Source organism: Salvelinus fontinalis, chromosome 37 (assembly GCF_029448725.1).
Source record: "Salvelinus fontinalis isolate EN_2023a chromosome 37, ASM2944872v1, whole genome shotgun sequence".
NCBI lineage: Eukaryota > Metazoa > Chordata > Actinopteri > Salmoniformes > Salmonidae > Salvelinus > Salvelinus fontinalis.
Genome location: NC_074701.1, coordinates 23680781 through 23702857, shown reverse-complemented (window position 1 = coordinate 23702857; position 22077 = coordinate 23680781). Strand labels below are relative to the sequence as shown.

The 22077-nt window shown below is 42.6% G+C and overlaps 1 protein-coding gene across 1 annotated transcript; it reads left to right on the top strand.

Moving 5' to 3' along the window:
- Positions 1-14679: 14679 nt before the first annotated feature.
- Positions 14680-21128, top strand: LOC129836392 (G-protein coupled receptor 26-like). The gene is made up of 3 exons (XM_055902489.1): positions 14680-15853; positions 16818-16931; positions 17856-21128. Exons 1-3 carry the CDS (start codon positions 15183-15185, stop codon positions 18094-18096), a joined length of 1026 nt encoding a protein of 341 aa, XP_055758464.1. The 5' UTR covers positions 14680-15182; the 3' UTR covers positions 18097-21128.
- The last annotated feature ends 949 nt before the right edge of the window (positions 21129-22077 follow it).

Below are 22077 nucleotides of genomic sequence, written 5' to 3'. Positions count from 1 at the left end.
GACCTTCTCTTGTGAAGCCCAGACGTAAGAGAGAGAACAAAGGCTAAACCTGGTCTTAACTTCCAATGCTCCATCCCCCTGCCCAATCCCCCCTCCACGCCACTCCGCCAACCGCCAGGATGCCCAGCATCAGAACATTCCAGGCATTCCCGTGATTGGCAGATAGCAGGTTGATTGACATGTCGGACCCCGCGAACACTGGGTACTGGTCAGTACAACACAACCACCTACTAGCCTAACACATAACACACAGCTGTCTGTGCGGGTCGCTACATTATTATAGATAGCTTCCCTTTTCATCTGTGCTATGACTGGGCTGGGGTTTTTCTTGTTGGGTCATGTGTATTCAAAACCCTCCTGGCCTAACGTGGATCAAACCCTTTCAAATGACCACAAACCTTGTTATTATTCATTCTGCATCTGATATCAAAAGAGCCAGAGAGACAACAACTTCAATGGACAACATACTCTGTAATTTAGTGAACTACTGTAGCAGGGCTTGGCATTATGCAAATAATATTTTTAATGTCTTTCAATATTAATTTCACTCTATACAGACACATGTACTTCTCCTGTCTTATCCAGTGTCCTGTGTGAATTTAAGTATGCTCTCTCTAATTCTCTCCTTCTCTCTTTCTTTCTCTCTCTCGGAGGACCTGAGCCCTAGGACCATACGTCAGGACTACTGGGCATGATGACTCCTTGCTGTCCCCAGTCCACCTGGCCTTGCTGCTGTCCCAGTTTCAACTGTTCTTCCTGCGGTTATGGAACCCCTACCTGTCCCAGACCTGCTGTTTTCAACTCTTAATTATCGGCTATGAAAAGCCAAATGACATTTATTCCTGATTATTATTTGACCATGCTTGTCATTTATGAACATTTTGAACATCTTGGCCATGTTCTGTTATAATCTCCACCCGGCACACCCAGAAGAGGACTGGCCACCCCTTATAGCCTGGTTCCTCTCTAGGTTTCTTCCTAGGTTTTGGCCTTTCTAGGGAGTTTTTCCTAGCCACAGTGCTTCTACACCTGCATTGCTTGCTGTTTGGGGTTTTAGGCTGGGTTTCTGTACAGCACTTCGAGATATTAGCTGATGTACGAAGGGCTATATAAAATAAACTTGATTGAAACTTGATTGATGTTAAGCAGTGGACTTTGAAAAATAAAAAAGACAGACATGTTTACATTTTTATGAAATAAAACCTATTTTTTGTTAATCTGATTACGGGGCTCTTTTGCAATTATTAATTGTGTAAGGCAGGGTTACATTTAACACTATACACAGTAGACTCTAACAAAGCAGGGTTACATTTAACACTATACACAGTAGACTCTAACAAGGCAGGGTTACATTTAACACTATACACAGTAGACTCTAACAAAGCAGGGTTACATTTAGCACCATACACAGTAGACTCTTACAAAGCAGGGTTACATTTAACACCCTACACAGTAGACTCTAACAAAGCAGGGTTACATTTAACACCATACACAGTAGACTCTAACAAAGCAGGGTTACATTTAACACCATACACAGTAGACTCTAACAAAGCAGGGTTACATTTAACACCATACACAGTAGACTCTAACAAAGCAGGGTTACATTTAACACCATACACAGTAGACTCTAACAAAGCAGGGTTACATTTAACACTATACACAGTAGACTCTAACAAAGCAGGGTTACATTTAACACCATACACAGTAGACTCTAACAAAGCAGGGTTACATTTAACACTATACACAGTAGACTCTAACAAAGCAGGGTTACATTTAACACTATACACAGTAGACTCTAACAAGGCAGGGTTACATTTAACACTATGCACAGTAGACTCTAACAAAGCAGGGTTACATTTAACACTATACACAGTAGACTCTAACAAAGCAGGGTTACATTTAACACCATACACAGTAGACTCTAACAAAGCAGGGTTACATTTAACACTATACACAGTAGACTCTAACAAAGCAGGGTTACATTTAGCACCATACACAGTAGACTCTTACAAAGCAGGGTTACATTTAACACCCTACACAGTAGACTCTAACAAAGCAGGGTTACATTTAACACCATACACAGTAGACTCTAACAAAGCAGGGTTACATTTAACACCATACACAGTAGACTCTAACAAAGCAGGGTTACATTTAACACCATACACAGTAGACTCTAACAAAGCAGGGTTACATTTAACACCATACACAGTAGACTCTAACAAAGCAGGGTTACATTTAACACTATACACAGTAGACTCTAACAAAGCAGGGTTACATTTAACACCATACACAGTAGACTCTAACAAAGCAGGGTTACATTTAACACTATACACAGTAGACTCTAACAAAGCAGGGTTACATTTAACACTATACACAGTAGACTCTAACAAGGCAGGGTTACATTTAACACTATGCACAGTAGACTCTAACAAAGCAGGGTTACATTTAACACTATACACAGTAGACTCTAACAAAGCAGGGTTACATTTAACACCATACACAGTAGACTCTAACAAAGCAGGGTTACATTTAACACTATACACAGTAGACTCTAACAAAGCAGGGTTACATTTAACACTATGCACAGTAGACTTTTTTATGTGTAAGTCATGAAACCACTAATGTAGTTGTCCTGGTCTCCATCTGACCCATCAGAGGCTGGTTCCCTGGCGCTCACTGTAGGAACTGATTGCCTGTAAAATCCCCCTTTTCATGAAGAAGATTTTATTGAATTTCACTCATTCTATTGCACTCTATTCTAACCAAACCCGCATGACTATTTCTTATCAGTAGGTGTCACTATGCACTTGCTAGTAGAAAAAGACTGACGCCACTGGCTGCCTGTCTCTGTATATGTGAAAGTTATGGTGGTGCTAGAATCCACCAAACCTCTCTTTCTGCATTTGCCATCCATCTATTATGGTTGGACAAATAGGTTCATATTGTCTGTGTAGACTGTTCTGTGGCAGAATCATTTTTTTAAACTTTTAAGACAGTGACATTTTCACCACAAACATTTGTGAATAATCACCAAATCAAAACGTATTGGTCACATAAACATATTTAGCAGATGTTATTGCAGATGTAGTGAAATGCTTGTGTTCCTAGCTCCAACAGTGCAGTAGTATCTAACAATTCACAACAATACTCACAAATCTAAAAGTAAAAGAATGGAATGAAGAAATATATAAATATTAGATCGAGCAATGTCGGAGTGGCATTGAGTAATATACAGTAGAATAGAATACAGTATATACACTGCTCAAAAAAATAAAGGGAACACTAAAATAACACATTCTAGGTCTGAATGAATGAAATATTCTTATTAAATACTTTTTTCTTTACATAGTTGAATGTGCTGACAACAAAATCACACAAAAATTATCAATGGAAATCAAATTTATCAACCCATGGAGGTCTGGATTTGGAGTCACACTCAAAATTAAAGTGGAAAACCACACTACAGGCTGATCCAACTTTGATGTAATGTCCTTAAAACAAGTCAAAATGAGTCTCAGTAGTGTGTGTGGCCTCCACGTGCCTGTATGACCTCCCTACAACGCCTGGGCATGCTCCTGATGAGGTGGCGGATGGTCTCCTGAGGCATCTCCTCCCAGACCTGGACTAAAGCATCCGCCAACTCCTGGACAGTCTGTGGTGCAACGTGGCGTTGGTGGATGGAGCGAGACATGATGTCCCAGATCTGCTCAATTGGATTCAGGTCTGGGGAACGGGCGGGCCAGTCCATAGCATCACTGCCTTCCTCTTGCAGGAACTGCTGACACACTCCAGCCACATGAGGTCTAGCATTGTCTTGCATTAGGAGGAACCCAGGGCCAACCGCACCAGCATATGGTCTCACAAGAGGTCTGAGGATCTCAGTCAGGCTACCTCTGGCGAGCACATGTAGGGCTGTGCGGCCCCCCAAAGAAATGCCACCCCACACCATGACTGACCAACCACCAAACCGGTCATGCTGGAGGATGTTGCAGGCAGCAGAACGTTCTCCACGGCGTCTCCAGACTCTGTCACGTCTGTCACGTGCTCAGTGTGAACCTGCTTTCATCTGTGAAGAGCACAGGGCGCCAGTGGCAAATTTGCCAATCTTGGTGTTCTCTGGCAAATGCCAAACGTCCTGCACGGTGTTGGGCTGTAAGCACAACCCCCACCTGTGGACGTCGGGCCCTCATACCACCCTCATGGAGTCTGTTTCTGACCGTTTGAGCAGACACATGCACATTTGTGGCCTGCTGGAGGTCATTTTGCAGGGCTCTGGCAGTGCTCCTCCTGCTCAAAGGCGGAGGTAGCGGTCCTGCTGCTGGGTTGTTGCCCTCCTACGGCCTCCTCCACGTCTCCTGATGTACTGGCCTGTCTTCTGGTAGCGCCTCCATGCTCTGGACACTACTCTGACAGACACAGCAAACCTTCTTGCCACAGCTCGCATTGATGTGCCATCCTGGATGAGCTGCACTACCTGAGCCACTTGTGTGGGTTGTAGACTTCGTCTCATGCTACCACTAGAGTGAAAGCACCGCCAGCATTCAAAAGTGACCAAAACATCAGCCAGGAAGCATAGGAACTGAGAAGTGGTCTGTGGTCACCACCTGCAGAACCACTCCTTTATTGGGGGTGTCTTGCTAATTGCCTATATTTTCCACCTGTTGTCTATTCCATTTGCACAACAGCATGTGACATTTATTGTCAATCAGTGTTGCTTCCTAAGTGGACAGTTTGATTTCACAGAAGTGTGATTGACTTGGAGTTACATTGTGTTGTTTAAGTGTTCCCTTTATTTTTTTGAGCAGTGTACATATGAGATGAGTAAAGCAGTAAACATTATTTAAACGTTATTAAAGTGACTAGTGTTCCATTATTAAAGTGGCCAGTGATTCCAAGTCTATGTATATAGGGCAGCGGCCTCTAAGGTGCAGGGTTGCGTAACCGGGTGGACCCGGCTAGTGATGGTTATTAAACAGTCTGACGGCCTTGAGATAGAAGCTGATTTTCAGTCTCTCGATTCCAGCTTTGATGCACCTGTACTGACCTCAACTTCTGGATGATAGTGGTGTGAACAGGCCGTAGCTTGGGTGGTTGATGTCCTTGATGATCTTTTTGGCCTTCCTGTGACATTGGCTGCTGTAGGTGTCCTGGAGGGCAGGTAGTTTGCCCCCGGTGATGCATTGGGCAGACCGCACCACCCTCTGGAGAGCCCTGCAGTTGCGACCGGTGCAGTTGCCATACCAGCCGGTGATACAGCCCGATAGGATGCTCTCAATTGTGCATCTGTAAAAGTTTGTGAGGGTTTTAGGGGCCAAGCCAAATTTATTCAGCCACCTAAGATTGAAGAGGTGCTGTTGTGACTTCTTCACCACGCTGTCTGTGTGGGTGAACCATTTCAGATCATTTGTGATGTGTACGCCGAGGAACTTACAGCTTTCCCCCTTCTCCAATGCTGTCCCGTCGATGTGGATAAGGGCGTGCTCCCACTGCTGTTTCTTGAAGTCCACAATCAGCTCCTTTGTTTTGTTGATGTTGAGTAAGAGGTTATTTTCCTGGCACAACTCTCCCAGGGCCCTCACCTCCTCCCTGTAGGCTGTCTCGTCATTGTTGGTAATCAGGCTTACTACTGTTGCGTCGTCTGCATGATTGAGTTGATGATTGAGTTGGAGGCGTGTGTGGCCACGCAGTCATGGGTGAACAGGGAGAAAAGGAGGGGGCTGAGCACGCACCCTTGTGGGGTACCTGTGTTGAGGTTCAGTGAAGTGGAGGTGTTGTTTCCTACTTTCCCTACTTGGGGGCGGCCCGTCAGGATGTCCAGGACCCAGTTGCACAGGGCAGGGTTCAGACCCAGGGCTTAATGATGAGCTTGGAGGGTACTATGGTGTTGAATGCTGAGCTATAGTCAATGAACAGCATTCTTATATAGGTATTCCTCTTGTCCAGATGGAGTAGGGCAGTGTGCAGTGCGATGGCGATTGCACTGTCTGTGGATCTATTGGGACAGTAAGCAAATTGAAGTGGGTCTAGGGTGTTAGGTTGTCCAGCACAAGTACTACTGTCAATGTGTTGGTAGAACTTCGGTAGCATTTTCCTCAAATTTGCTTTGTTAAAATCCCCAGCTACAATAAATACGGCTTCAGGATATGTGGTTTCCAGTTTCCATAAGGTCCAGTGTAATTCTTTGAGGGTCGTTGTGGTATCGGCTTGAGGGGGAATATACATGGCTCTTCGGAGGTAATACGGTCGGCATTTGATTGTGAGTTATTCTAGATCGGGTGAACAAAAGGACTTGAGTTTCTGTATGTTATCACAATCACACCATGTGTAGTTAATCATGAAACATACACCCCCGCCTTTCTTCTTCCCAGAGAGTACCTTATTCCTGTATGCGCAATGTACTGAGAACCCAGCTGGCTGTATGGACTGGGACAGTATATCCCGAGAGAGCCATGTTTCTGTGAAACAGAGTATTTTACAATCCCTGATGTCTCTTTGGAAGGAGATCCTCGCTCTGAGCTCATCTACTTTATTATCCAGAGACTGAACATTAGCGAGTAATATACTCGAAAGCGGTGGATGATGTGCATGCCTCCTGAGTCGGACTAGAAGTCCACTCCGAATACCTCTTCTCTGCCAGCGGTGTTTTGGAGAAGCCTCTGGAATAAGTTAAATAGCCCTGGGGGGTACAAACAAAGGATCCAATTCGGGAAAGTCGTATTCCTGGTCGTAATGCTGGTGAGTTACCGCCGCTCTGATATCCAAAAGTTATTTCCGGCTGTATGTTATAACACAAAAAACATCTGGGCTAATAATATAACCAGCAGTGGAAATAAAATAATATGCCAACCAATATTACTGGACTAACAAACTGGCTGACTAACCTTTTCAGGAACTTCAGTATCTCTTGGCCTTGGGTAGCAGCAGCTGATCGTTTCACTCTCTTTATCCTGTGCCAAACACATTTATTCATGGAGTCTAACTTATTAACGTTAGCTGCTGGCTGCATGATTGCATCAACCTTACTAGCTAAAGTTAGCTAGGTGGCCATCTAGCTAGTCTACTTAACCTAACGTTAGGAGTTTTGTTTACTAGCTATAGATTGGATCATTCTAGATAGTTTTAGAGGATGACTAAACTGCTTTTATTAACTGCTTTTATAAACACATACAGTACCTTGTTTTCCTTTCAAATGTGTGTTTGCTCTCTCAGGCAACCAGGCATGCAGGAGAGGAGTTTGAGTGAAGAAAGAAAGAAGTAAGAAGAAAGAAAGAAAGAAGAAAAGATTGTAGAGTCAAACATCAAGGTGCTGGTGCAACCAAACATAGTTGTTGAGAGGCATGGTTGATAAGTCTCTGTAGGCTGTAGCTAGGAGATGACTGTGACTGACAGGTGAATCCACCAATCACAGCGAGCGTGGTGGTTACCATGTGAAATCCCAGGGACAGGGATGAATTCACTAGACAAAACATAGGCAAACGGGCTGGAATTGGGGGTGGTACTATATCACCTTATCCAATAAGAAATGCCTGCTTTCTTTTCCATTGCACAATGTTTTTTTATGATGTGAACTAATCAATATGTCTGGTAAGCACGTTTGGTGCTGCTGCTTTTAAAGTGGTGTGGTGGCTCCACACCACATTGAAAAGTACTGGGGAAAATGCTGTCTCGCATTTTCTGGAGGCTCTGATAAGAATGTCGGCATAAATGACAAAGTATGAATAATGAATTTGGCCAGTCTGTCTGAGAGGATAGTTGGACGGATGAGCTTGTGCCTACGCCTCAGACAGGGTGGGCGTGATGAGGAGAAGTGACAACAGAGAAGTCTAATCAGGATGAGCAGGCAGACTCACAATGTGAACATTCTTCATTTCCACAGTCACTTTGTGTGTCTGCACAGAGCTTTTAAAAAGCTTTCACAAGGCCAACATGAGTCTGTGGAACAGCCATCCAATCAAACCTGGTTTCAAGTCAAGGCCCTTTCAAAATGGCAAATGGTTACAGTTGACAAAGAGTTCTGAGTCAGCCACCATCATAATGTTTACCTGGCTGTAAGAACAACTGAATGAAACCAACCTCTGTGACATACAGTGCCAGTCCTTGAAGTGAATGCATTTGGCAAACAGCAAACAAGGACTGAAAATAAATTGAGCAACAATTCTGCAAGCCTTTTAGAGATATTTTGTTGAAAAGCATGAAACAATACAAGTGGTTGAAGCGCTCTCAAAATAATTGGGAGATGGGGGACAGGAGGGACGGGAGAAAACATTATCTCCATCACTCATAACCCACATGAGTCGCATACACCATCTGAATATTTGCAGTTGGGACCCACATTTCAAATAAATAATTTGTGACATGGCGGGAACATGAATATGTTAGTTTGACACAGTCTCTAGCATCATATTCAAATGTGCATTAACAAGTTTTGAAGTGTTGATGGAAAATATACATGACCCACATACCGCAGGTATATTCCCTTACAAAAAAAACCACATGAACAAATCACTTGAAAAATGTAATGTGTGAAGTCACATGATATTTCACATGACTCAGACATGTGATAGTGTAAGATTCACATGTGTGATTTTGTAACTGGCAGGATTAGAAATCAGGTCTCCCAATGTCATTCATTTTCAAGTCGCAGGCCGGGCTACCTCATCACTTGACCATGAACAACCATGAACGACTCGTGTCCACTACACTTTCACATGTGCATTTTCACATTTTAATGTCAACCAGGGCTGTCAAATGACCAAAATTTTTATTGAGTTTATCACAGGGTTTGCTGTGATTAATCACGATTACATCAAAGTCAACATAACATCAAAGTCAACTTGTTTTGACATCACATCATTGTTTTTAGCTGTATAGATGATGTATTATGGATGTTTTCATTGTAATTTGAATGTTTTTAGATAATAACCAGGTTTCCATCCAAAGTGCGAGTAAGGTAGGTCGGATAAAAAATGTCACGACAGGCCTGACAGAAACAGAACATTTGTTGGTAAACTTTCCAAATTTTGACAAAACAAAATACGCTAGACAAGGTGGGATCTTTTTGTGTCTGTAAAATGTATTATACGAGAAATGGCGGTGGACACATCTTTATGTACAAATATTGACATAATAACCATCATATCGAAGTAAACTTGGAGTAAAGCAATGATATGTTGTTTGGTCCTCCCACTACAACTTGGGAAAGCATATAGTTTATTAGGCTACAGATTAAATACGTTCTGATGAACTTCACATGGTGGTGAAAGTGCACGGTGATGAGCTTGAGGCTCCTTTCCAATAAATACTGAGGGTCTTATACTGGTGACATGATGATCGATGCTTGGCTGCCATTTGACAAATAAAAATGTATCTCATCATATAGGTAGCCTACCCGTACTGTATATAAGAGCTGTTGACTAGAGCGCAGATGCCAATACCAGACTGGGCACATTTGCTATATAATGCAAAATAAATTCTGACAAAACCATCAGTAGTTAAAAACATGATGGAAACCCATTTGACTTAAATGTTTTATTTGGTACGTGAATAGTTAAGAGCAAAAGTAATTTTATGTGCACTACGTCATCACGCACAGTCTTTTAACAACAAGTGAATTTGATGGAAACACTTCCTGGTTGGAAAAGTTGCAAGGTTTTTCATGCAGATTTTACAATAGTCACATGAAAATCTGTGGCCATTTGGATGAAAACCTAGTTTATGTGATAAAAAAATGTGATTTAAAGTTACAAAAAGTTAACTTGAGTTTATTAATTCTGACAGTGCTAATTGTAACATGTTAAACAGGATAAATAAGGAGACACAGAGCTCTAGCTTCTCTGTTCTTTTCACTGGGCTTCTTCCAACGGTCACTGACAAACGTATGAAGAAGAGAGGCGCTTCTTAACACCCGCCCGCATAACCCGGAAGCCAGCAGCACCAATATGTTGGAGGAAACACTGTTCACCTGATGACTAAGATCTGCCTGCAGGCGCCTGGCCCACCACAAGGAGTCGCTAGAGCGTGATGAGCCAAGTAAAGCCCTCCCGGCCAAATCCTCCCCTAACCCAGACAACGCTGGGCCAATTGTGCGCAGCCATATGGGACTCCAGATCACGGCCGGTTGTGATACAGCCCAGGATCGAACCCAGGTCTGTAGTGACACCTCTAGCACTGCAATGCAGTGCCTTAGGGCTCCCGAGTGGCACAGCGGTCTAAGGCACAGCATCTAAGTGCTAGAGGCGTCACTACAGACCCTTGTTCGGTTCCAGGCTGTATCACAACCGGCTGTGATTGGCAGTCCCATAGGGGACATAGGGCACAATTGGCCCAGCGTCATCCAGGTTAGGGTTTGGCCGGGGTAGGCTGTCATTGTAAATAATAATTTGTTCTTAACTGACTTGCCTAGTTAAAGGTTAAGTAAATAAAATAAATAAACGGCTGCGCCACTCTGGATGGCCCAGAAATAATAATTTTTTACCCACTTGAATTATTATACTCAGGTAGGCTAAGTTACCTTTTTACAGAATGGCATTACAGAATCTGCAATTCCATTTGTGGAAACATTGCTACTGTGAGTTGTTTACACCACCTTTTCACGTGAGGAGACGAACACTATTTCACCACCACATGCGAACTTGCAATTCCACATATGAAAGTGAGATTTTCACGTGAATGTTTTTACATGTGAAACTGCAAATTAGATTTTCACATGTGAATGGTTTTTACATGTGAAACCGGACGTATTGCATGTGCAACTGCAATTCACATGTGAGGTGAAACATGTTTTTCTTCTCACATGTGAGAAAGGTGGTGTTAGCATGTGAACTACATGTAAATCATGTGAAAATATGGTTTACATGTTAAATTTAAACTCAACGTGTGAAAACAGCGATTTTCACTCATTTTGACATGTAAAACTGAAAAAAATGTTTTGTTGTTGTAAGGGCTGTCACAGTCCAGGAGTTAGGTGGCTTTGTTTACAATGTGATTCAGAGGACTTACTCCAGCTGTGACGGTGAAGCTGTAGCGTTTACATCATGGGTGTGATAGGTGCATCCTACGGACAAACTCCATGACAGCCAGGTAAGCGTATGATTGGAAAACACATATATAGGAGTAGAAACACCAGGGGGAAACCAATCATATTGACACACAGTAACTACAAAAGGGTTCTCCGGCTGTCCCCATAGGAGAACCCTTTGAAGAACCACTTTGGTTCCACGTAGAACCCTTTTGGATTCCATGTAGAACCTTTCCACGGAGGGTTCTACATGGAGCCCAAAAGGGTTCTACCTCAAATCAAAAATAGTTTTTTTTTACCGCAAACCAAAAAGGGTTCGTCAAAGGGTTCTCTATGAGGACAGTTGAAGAACTCTTTTGGAACCCTTTTTTCTAAGAGTGTTTATACTGAGGTGTTTCAAGTTTGCACTATTCCCCTTGTATTTGCTGAGATCTCTAAGAGATATGTGTTGTATCCCGGCTTTAATCCGACATTTTGAACTATTAGTTGACACACAGCAAGGGGGCGACTGACCAGATTCTAGACTGTCAAAACATATTTTGAAAGACTCAGTTTCACTGATTTAAATAGTTCACTAGCCGTCTTCCAGAGGGAGAGAGGGAAGAGGGAGGGAGAGAGAGAGAGAGAAAGAGAGAGGGGGGGGGGGGCCTGGAGAAAGGAGGGGGCTGCCCAAGCACAAACAAACAAAGGCTAGTGTGAAAAAACAGCATCTGAAATTGTGCATAAGCCAGTAGGGGCTGCATAGCTTAGCCAGGCGTGTGTTCATTCTGCTACGACATGAGTCACCCATCACCAACAACCATACACACACACAGAGAAAGAGAAAGAGAGAGAGAAAGCGAGAGAGAGAGAGAGAGCAAGAGAGGATGACATGCTTACAAATGTATGAAGGTCTGATATAAACAATGTATTACTGATTACTGTCATATGAAACTATCAACTATATTTTTTTTAATGAAAGAATATACCATGTACAGTTTAACCTCCCCTCCATACCAATTCGCTGCATTGTCACCCGTGATAATCTAATATGCCACTGTTTCATAATGCTATCATACTGTAATTATCCCTGTAACACGCCAAAAAATATGACAGACTTAATGGCCCTAAACACCTACACCTTCACCTACACATATGCACATACACACACACCCGCACCGAAAGAGCACTGGCATCCACCACCACACTCACTCATTAACACTTCCTCTCCTTCCATCTTCAGAAGCAGACAGCTGCTGACTACCATGCCAATATATTGTATACTGTAACATCACGCTGATTACCAGGGACAGCGCATCGAAGCAGATGGGAGAGCATGATTGGCTGGGCACAGACTGGTGACGTGTTACAGCCAGCCGGCCACGCAGGCCAGCACAGGGCATCACAGCCGGCAATCTACAGGAGAAAGACCATGATGATGGGGTCTAATTAAAAGTATGATAGGATAGGGTGTAGATCATTTGCATGTGCTGCTATCTCTGGCCAAGCCTTCACAGCTAATGGATCATATAAACTGGGTGGTTCGAGCCCTGAATACTGATTGGCTGACAGCCGTAGTATATCAGACCGCATACCACGGGTATGACAAAACATTTATTTTTACTGATATAATTACGTTGGTAACCAGTTTATAATAGCAATAAGGCACCTCGGGGGTTTGTGGTACATGGCAAATATACCACGGCTAAGGGCGTTGAGTCGTGCCTAAGAACAGCCCTTAGCCGTATATTGGCCATATACCAGACGCCTTCGGGGCTTATTGCTTAAGTAGAGCACCACAAAACTCCTCCAACTACTGAATAGACATATCAGCAGAGGAGCAGTTGTGTCATATTTAGAATATGCAGTAGTGCACATCATATCAGCAAGCATGGACTTTCGTTTGTACTGTACCTGTCATATGTAAAGATATTTGGATAGCTTTATGGTTCAGAAAGTTTCAAATAATAACAGCCAACAAACTTTCGCTAACCATCTAGTTGTATCTCACAATCTCTGCCTTGTCAAAAGTGTACCATTAAAAATGATTTTCTTGGTTAAACTAATTAGAAAACTATCTGTAGACAATATCAATGCCTTGCGACTACCCAGAATTCCTGGATCACTGTCTTGACCACTTTCTATTCGAAGACTGATTGTGGTCCTCTCTGGTGGTGGAGAAATCTCTTTCAATCTAATTACATCATATCAATGCATTTAATTCAGCCCAGAAACAAATCTAATATATAAATGATTTTGTGCAAATTAGTCATTTCAACTTTCCTCTTTACTCTGGCCATTCTCATTGAGTATGTTAATTGAACTTTCCAATATAGAACAAGATGGGAGGGAGGTGTCTGACAGTGTTAAATGAGGGCCATTTGATCATGTGTGATGATTGTGTGAACAGTCTGGGGCAAAAACTAGAGAGGAAAGAGACATGGCTTACAGGCCACGTATGCATCCCATGTCATAGTATGTTTAAATTCTCAATAAATACAAAATAATTTCTCTATTGATTGAGACATAACTATGTCTGTCTGGGTCTGTCTGTTCTATTCTGTGTTTACCAGATACACAAGTCCCCCATCTGGCCCTGCCGCTGTCATTGACGTGAATCCGTGCAATCACCTGTTGTCAACACCGTCAGCAGCAAAGTCCCATGTCCACTCCAGCAGCATCGCAACATGAACCATCCTCTCTTGTCTTGTGGAGAAATAACACATATTTGTAATTTCTCTACATTGTGTAATTCTCTTGTGTTATTCATTAACATTAATAGCATTCAACACTGAGCAGAAATACAGTAGTAGCTACACTTAGATACTCTCTCATACCATCCCATTTAGTATGAATGCCAACCTATGCCTGTAGGTCATGGGATGCTATCAGAGATCTTTCTAGACAGGGGGCTGTAAATAGTGCGTGTGTGTTGTGTGTGCCTAAGAAGCCAGTATACTATCTGTGCAACGGACCATACAAATATGGATGGGGACAAGCCAAGCATTAGTCATTGGAAAAGCAGTGTTTTTGAAAGAATGGCAGCTTCAGGCTTCAGAAAGCTTTTGTAGATAATCACACTGGCTGTTTGTCCACACAATTAATAGAAAATAATAGAATACAACTTTATTGTCCATTGGTTAGAACATAGAACATTTCCTGCCTTTATCAACACCCCCAGATACATACAAACACATTGAGAGATACAGGGTCAGCAGAAGTGCAACACCACTGTGTGGAGAGCAATTGTGGGGGGTCAAGTGCTTTACTCATGGGCACAATGGCAGGAGATGGTGGTACATGGGATCAGAGACCAGCAGTCATCCAAGTATGATTTCAGTTCCATTCTCATTTCTGTGTTGCCCTGCCTGGGGCTTGAACCAGAAACCTTCTGGCTGCTGGACAGCCTCTCCAACCTCTAGGGCTTAAAAGCTACTGCTGCCGATTGACCATATGTTGTGTCTATAATATCTATAATTATAAATTGTGATATCAGTCATTTAAATGTTCCATACTCTTGTGGATGAACTACATCCTGGTTCACTCCTATAACGCAGTAATATGGGATTTAGTTTAGCTAGAGATAACACAAAGATACATTTGTTGTATAATGTTTATCGATTTGTAGGGTCTAGCACGATGTCAGTTACATGAGTTAACACTTACCGCATGATATTGAAGAAAAATACATTTTTGGTTGCTTTGGGGAGGCGATGGAGTGTGTAGCATATGGGTGTGGGTGAGGTGTGACATACGACATAAGCATCGCCAGAGACAGACCATCCGAGAGACTGCGCTGGGCGTTTGCAAAGCTGTCCATCAGTGCCCTACGCAATTGCGCAATAAGGGGATGTTGTGCGAGCAGTGGCAATAAATAAATAGTTAGAAACTTAGTGCAGCCACACGTGCAGGGGTGTGTCTGTTTGTAATCACCCGTCCCTGGAGACACTGGGTTCAGCACATCGAGGATACTTGGATGCCCCTTCTTGCGACTCTCCATAGTGAGCCGGCTGTATCGTTACATGGAGACACGAGAAGGACAACGAAGAATAACCGTGGAACTGTGTCGGATGTTTGCTTGTTGGACCTCGTAGTTCCAGCACGATGCTATATGTAATTTGTTTCAGAAGCTGGACGGTGGATACAATTGTCAAAAGTGCGGATATCTGAGCGGGACGCACGCACAATGCACATTGCGGACATGGCTGTCTCTGTGTTTGTAGTAGTGATCATCGCCGTCTCGTTTCTGTCCAACGTGGTGGTACTGATCTGCTTTCTGTACAACCAGGAGATTCGAAAGCAAGTGCCCGGGTTGTTTATCCTCAACCTAACCGTCTGCAACCTGTTGCTCACCGTGTCCAATATGCCTCTAACTCTGGTCGGACTTATCAACAATGGAAACACTGGAGGCAGCGGGTTCTGTCAAACTGTGGGTTTCCTGGACACTTTTCTCACCACCAACTCAATGCTCAGTATGGGGGCTTTGAGCATCGATCGATGGGTGGCAGTGGTTTTTCCGCTGAGCTACCACTCCAGAATACGACACCGGGACGCAGTGATAGGGCTTGGATACACGTGGATGCACTCGCTCTCGTTCTCCACGGTGGCCACTTGCTCTTCCTGGGTTGGGTACCATCACCTTTACGCATCATGTACGCTCTGCAATGCGAGAGCAAGCGGCTCCCGGACGCAGTTTATCATCTACACTGTGGTTTTACACTCTCTCACTTTTCTCTTGACCTTAATCGTGTTGTGTGTAACGTACCTGAAAGTTCTGAAAGTTGCGCGGTTTCACTGTAAACGCATCGACGTGATCACTATGCAGACCTTATTGCTGCTTGTGGATATTCACCCGAGGTAAGCCGTTGAGCCTAGTCTGAGTCATTTGCTTTTGACATTTTTTCAGATTATCCCACGAATTGCAATTGCAAAATTCCCAATGCGACTTCAGTGGAGTTAGGATTGATTTCAGTACCACCGTTTTGATTCAATGTTACGGTCTCAGATCTCAGCCCCCTTTATCAAAACTAAAATGACACAAATATATTCCAAACCAAGAGCTCTTCACATACAGATCAAAACCATTATAAATTGTGACCATTATAAAACTTGATTTTCCTGTGTTTTATATACATTCCCACCCTATCAGGTTGGAATAATACTGTGAAAATATGAAAATGATAATAAGAGCTGTTTGAAAAGGCGCGTAAAATTTCAGCCTGTCATGGTGGGATGGAGTTTTGGCCTGCCTCCCCCTCCCAACTCTGACCACTCCCAGACAGTCCTAGCTAAATTCTTGTTTGAGAAATTGCTCTTTACTAAGAAGCTATTTTTGTTTCTTTTTGACCATGTACATTGAAAACTTAATTGTTACCCAGAAATGATTTGATATTGAGATAAAAACGACTGCATTGGACCTGTATGGTTTCCAGCATTTGACTATCCCTTTTCAATCACCTCCACATTACATAACTCAAATAGTTAAACTAGCCTCAAATAGGTAAATTGATGCCCTCTCACTGTCACTTTCTCTGTTATCTGTCTTTCTTCTTTCTCAGAGCCGTGGTCAATTCCTTGTAATTAGCGATCAATTAAACAATAAGTATTGACCTGGAATTGGACTTGATTTACATAATGGATGTGTTACAGTTTCGATATCTTGAAGAATCCATTGGCATTGACCTGAGTCTGTGCTCTGATACTGTCCATAGAATCATGCTGTTGTCTCCATCACCCTTCATTCCACTCGAGAGGCCATGTTTGAGGCTGTGCTCCTGGGTCGTCCCCTGGGTTGATAACGGTCCCCTCTGTCCTTTGGTAGTGTGCGCCAGCGATGCCTGGATGAGCAGAGACAGCGGAGGCAGAGAGCCACCAAGAAGATCATCACATTCATTGGAACATTTGTGGTGTGCTTCGCCCCTTACGTCATCACGAGGTGAGCAGTGGTTCAAATCTATCCTCAACACCCCATGAGGGAGTGCATGTGGGATGCATGTGGGATGGTGTTATATTGTGGGATTAGCTGCTGCGAACTGCGTTGACACCAATTCCCCAATGAGACCAACGAAAGTTGTCTCCTTCCTGTGCAAATGGCTTGTGCTTTAGCCCACTGGGTAGAAAGATTGAATTTGCAATGTGGACGATGGGGTTTGTGTTAATGAATTTCAATCCAGTCTACAGTGGATCATAATCAATTTCTACAACCCCATCTTATTATGTTCTATCGATCCATATCTAAATCACTAACCAATCAGCTTGAGGGTGATTATGTTGTAACCCTTTTCCTTCATGAGTTTTAGGATGAAAGCCCAGGGAAGGGAGAAAGAGTGTAAGAGAAAGATAATCTGTAAGAGAGTTAGCACGGGTGGACATGTCATTATGAGTGAGTCAGAGACCATGACGATACTTCTCATTACACCTGCTGCCTATTGTAATAGTGCAGCTTCAACCCTTCAGAAGGGAATAGAACATAACCGTGGAGATGGAGATCATATCAGGGGCTATAATTATAGTGAGATCCACATTGTGAATTTGATAGCTGCTGTAAATCACAAGACCACTGACCTGAGCTCATCATTCTGAGAATAAGCCTTGTCCTTGTGAAACGCCTCCATACACTTACCTGGCAAGGACAGTGAGACAAACAAGAGCAACTCCACATCCCCTAACATTCACTATCGAATCAGAGCCATGGCATTTTGAAGCAAAATGTTGACATTTCTGAAAGCTTATTAAAGACTTTCCACAGGACATTAGCTTTTTTGACATCTGTGTTGTTTTTTCACTGGTCTATGAAACAGTCCTTTTAAGCTATCCACTGTTCATAATATAACTTATCTCTCTGTGCTTGTCGTGGCAGAATCTTCGAGCTCTTCACGCTAGGACAGATAAACCCTCACTGGGGTGTCTTGTCTAAGTGTTTGGCCTACAGCAAGGCAGCCTGCGACCCTTTTGTCTACTCACTGCTTCGGAACCAGTACAGGAAGACATGCAGCGACCTGACCAACAAGATCCTGAAGAGAAGTTCCTTTAACTCCTCCTCCCGCATGGTGGAGAACGGCAGGGCCAACGACACCATGAACATCAAACCCAGCCATTGACTATGGCAAGATGGAGACATTGAGGTACTTACATACAGTTGAAGTCGGAAGCATACATACACTTAGGTTGGAGTCATTAAAACTCATTTTTCAACCACTCCACAAATTTCTTGTTAACAAACTATTGTTTTGGCAAGTATGTTAGGACATCTACTTTGTGCATGACACAAGTAATTTTTCCAACAATTGTTTACAGTCATAATTCACTGTATCACAATTCCAGTGGGTCAGAAGTTTACATACACTAAGTTGACTGTGCCTTTAAACAGCTTGGAAAATTCCAGAAAATAATGTCATGGCTTTAGAAGCTTCTGATAGGCTAATTGACATCATTTGAGTCAATTGGAGGTGTACCTGTGGATGTATTTCAAGGACTACCTTCAAACTCAGCGCCTCTTTGCTTGACATCATGGGAAAATCAAAAGAAATCAGCCAAGACCTCAGAAAAAAGATTGTAGACCTCCACAAGTCTGGTTCATCCTTGGGAGCAATTTCTAAATACCTGAAGGTACCATGTTCATCTGTACAAACAATAGTACGCAAGTATACCCACCATGGGACCACGCAGCCATCATAACGCTCAGGAAGGAGACGCGTTCTGTCTCCTAGAGATGAACGTACTTTGGTGCGAAAAGCGCAAATCAATCCCAGAACAACAGCAAAGGACCTTGTGAAGATGCTGGAAGAAACAGATACTGCCATATCTATATTCACAGTAAAACGAGTCCTATATCGACATAACCTGAAAGGCCGCTCAGCAAGGAAGAATCCACTGCTCCAAAACCGCCATAAAAAAATCCAGACTACGGTTTGCAACTGAACATGGGGACAAAGATCATACTTTTTGGAGAAATGTCCTCTGGTCTGATGAAACAAGAATAGAACTGTTTGGCCATAATGACAATCGTTATGTTTTGAGGAAAAGGGGGGAGGCTTGCAAGCCGAAGAACACCATCCCAACCGTGAAGGACGGGGGTGGCAGCATCATGTTGTGGGGTGCTTTGCTACAGGATGGACAGGTGCACTTCACAAAATAGATGGCATCATGAGGAATGAAAATTATGTGAATATATTGAGGCATGCTCTCAAGACATCAGCCAGGAAGTTAAAGCTTGGTCGCAAATGGATCTTCCAAATGGACAATGACCCCAAGCATACTTCCAAAGTTGTGACAAAATGGCTTAAGGACAACAAAGTCAAGGTATTGGAGTGGCCATCACAAAGCCCTGACCTCAATCCTATAGAAAATTTGTGGGCAGAACTGAAAAAGCATGTGCGAGCAAGGAGGCCAACAAACCTGACTCAGCTATACCAGCTCTGTCAAGAGGAATGGGCCAAAATTCCCCCAACTTATTGTGGGAAGCTTGTGGAAGGCTACCCGAAACATTTGACCCAAGTTAAACAATTTAAAGGCAATGCTACCAAATATTAATTGAGTGTATGTAAACTTCTGACCCACTGGGAATGTGATGAAAGAAATAAAAGCTGAAATAAATCATTATCTCTACTATTATTCTGACATTTCACATTCTTAATATAACGTGGTGATCCTAACTGACCTAAGACAGGGAATTTTTACTAGGCTTAAATGTCAGGAATTGTGAATAACTGAGTTTAAATGTATTTGGCTAAGCTGTATGTAAACTTCTGACTTCAACTGTACCTAAGTAGGGAGCCATGGTTGGAGAGTGGAGAGAGTTGAAAAAACCTGAGAAGAGATTGTTGCTTTGTATCGATTTCGTACTTTCGCAGTTTTGAGCAGGGTTAAGTGTTGCTCTGTTGTCTCATGGTGTGACATGAGTGAGAAAACATGATGTCCTTAATTGACGGAGAGTCATGTGGGTCATGAATTACTGTTGCTAAGCCAGTGAGTCACTCGTAGTTCATTAAAGTAAGTTAATTAGTTTAAAATGGTTTCATTCCAACCGAGTGTTTTTGATGGAGTGATTTCTTGTTGTAGCATGTATGACTTCAGATAAGACAAATTAGATTTTGACATATGTTGCTGCTCATTAGTGTAGCAACATCACCAGGATTCACTGTTCCTGGGCCCAATGAGTTGGTGTGCAAGGTAGCATGCCCTGACTATGACTCGCATAGCTAAGATGATGTAGCTGCATGGGCAAAATTCTACACAATTGAGTGCCTTTCAAACGCGTTATTATATCACTGTAAAAGGGATAACATGTCTCTGTATCACTATCACCTAGGTGTAGTAACATCTGGATGGATAACTATGGGAATATAAAGCATTTGAGATTATTTTTTGTTGGTATGATACCTTGTGCGATATAGCTGCAAAAGTGTATACAGTGACTCGGCGACATCGTTGGTGTACAGACTTAATTTGATCACTGTTTTGTTGCTGAGAATGTTCCTGCTGAGCAGGAAATGCAAACTTTTAGTGTATTCAAGGTTTAAAAAGGATTCTAAAGTTTGTAATTTCCACAAAAATTTCAGAATGGATTTGCTGTAACAAAAAATGTACCAACCCATACAAAAAATGGCCATTAATTATAATCCACGTCATATTTAACATTTCCTGTTGCTGCAGGATTGTTTTCCTGCTGTAGCAAACTGGCTCAAATTAAGACCCTACATCTGTATGATGGTAGTGTATGGTAAGCTGGTGATGTGGCGTTATCAAACTGTTTCTTGAATATTATTAAATTGTATTATCACATCATGCATAAAACTGGATCATTTTGTATTTGAATGTGATAGTTTAGCCATTATATCTATACCGTATAATGCATTTTTAAACATTCTATTTTTGCTCTACATTACTAACACCCACAGTATTACCACTGCATCTATAGAGGAGTCACCTGAGCGCTCTGTAGATTACATTTTCACTTGTAAGTTAATGAATTGTGGTGGTGTTGGCAACCAAGGTAAAGTGTATTACTTTCATTTCCTTTGAGTGTTTGATGCCCTAGACAGATGAAAATGTATATTTATTTTGTTAAAAGCAGTGTTCAATTTTGCTAAATACATTTGTGACTTTATTGAAATAAATGCTGTGCATTTCAAAAGGGAAAATGCTTCACTCAAGTTATTTGGTTGTATGCATAATGCCTTTGGAGGTATCATACTGTCCAGTAGTTCTTATTAGTTATTGTGACATGATAGTCAACTCTATTTCACACTTTTCATCAGCCAGCAGCATACCACCCTGCATACCACTGCTGGCTTGTTTCTGAAGCTAAGCAGGGTTGGTCCTGGTCAGTCCCTGGATGGGAGACCAGATGCTGCTGGAAGTGGTGTTGGAGGGCCAGTAGGAGGCACTCTTTCCTCTGGTCTAATAAAATATCCCAATGCCCCAGGGCAGTGATTGGGGACACTGCTCTGTGTAGGGTGCCGTCTTTCGGATGGGACGTTAAACGGGTGTCCTGACTCTCTGAGGTCATTAAAGATCCCATGGCACTTATCGTAAGAGTAGGGGTGTTAACCCTGGTGTCCTGGCTAAATTCCCAATCTGGCCCTCAAACCATCATGGTCACCTAATAATCCCCAGTTTACAATTGGCTCATTCATCCCCCTCCTCTCCCCTGTAACTATTCCCCAGGTCGTTGCTGCAAATGAGAATGTGTTCTCAGTCAACTTACCTGGTAAAATAACGGAAAAATAAAAATTGGCCATTGCAGTCATACAAAATAAGCTAAGGAGACTATTTTTATTGTAGCTCAATACATGTTACCGGTGAAGAAGCAGTGCCAACTACTAGTCTTGTCTTTGATTAAGTGACAAGGGTATGGTTTGAGAGCTGACATCTGTGTGCATTTCATTGCTATAACAAGACAGACCCTCACAATCTGCTAGCTCAAAATGTTGGCCATCTAGTAGTATGGATATCATAAAGAGTCATCCAGATATCCAGTCACATTCAATATCCAGGATCGTGATGTGGTATTATATGGCATGTTAAAGGTGTGAGGGTACCATTAAAAACTCGTTATGGCGTACAGACAATTGAACTTT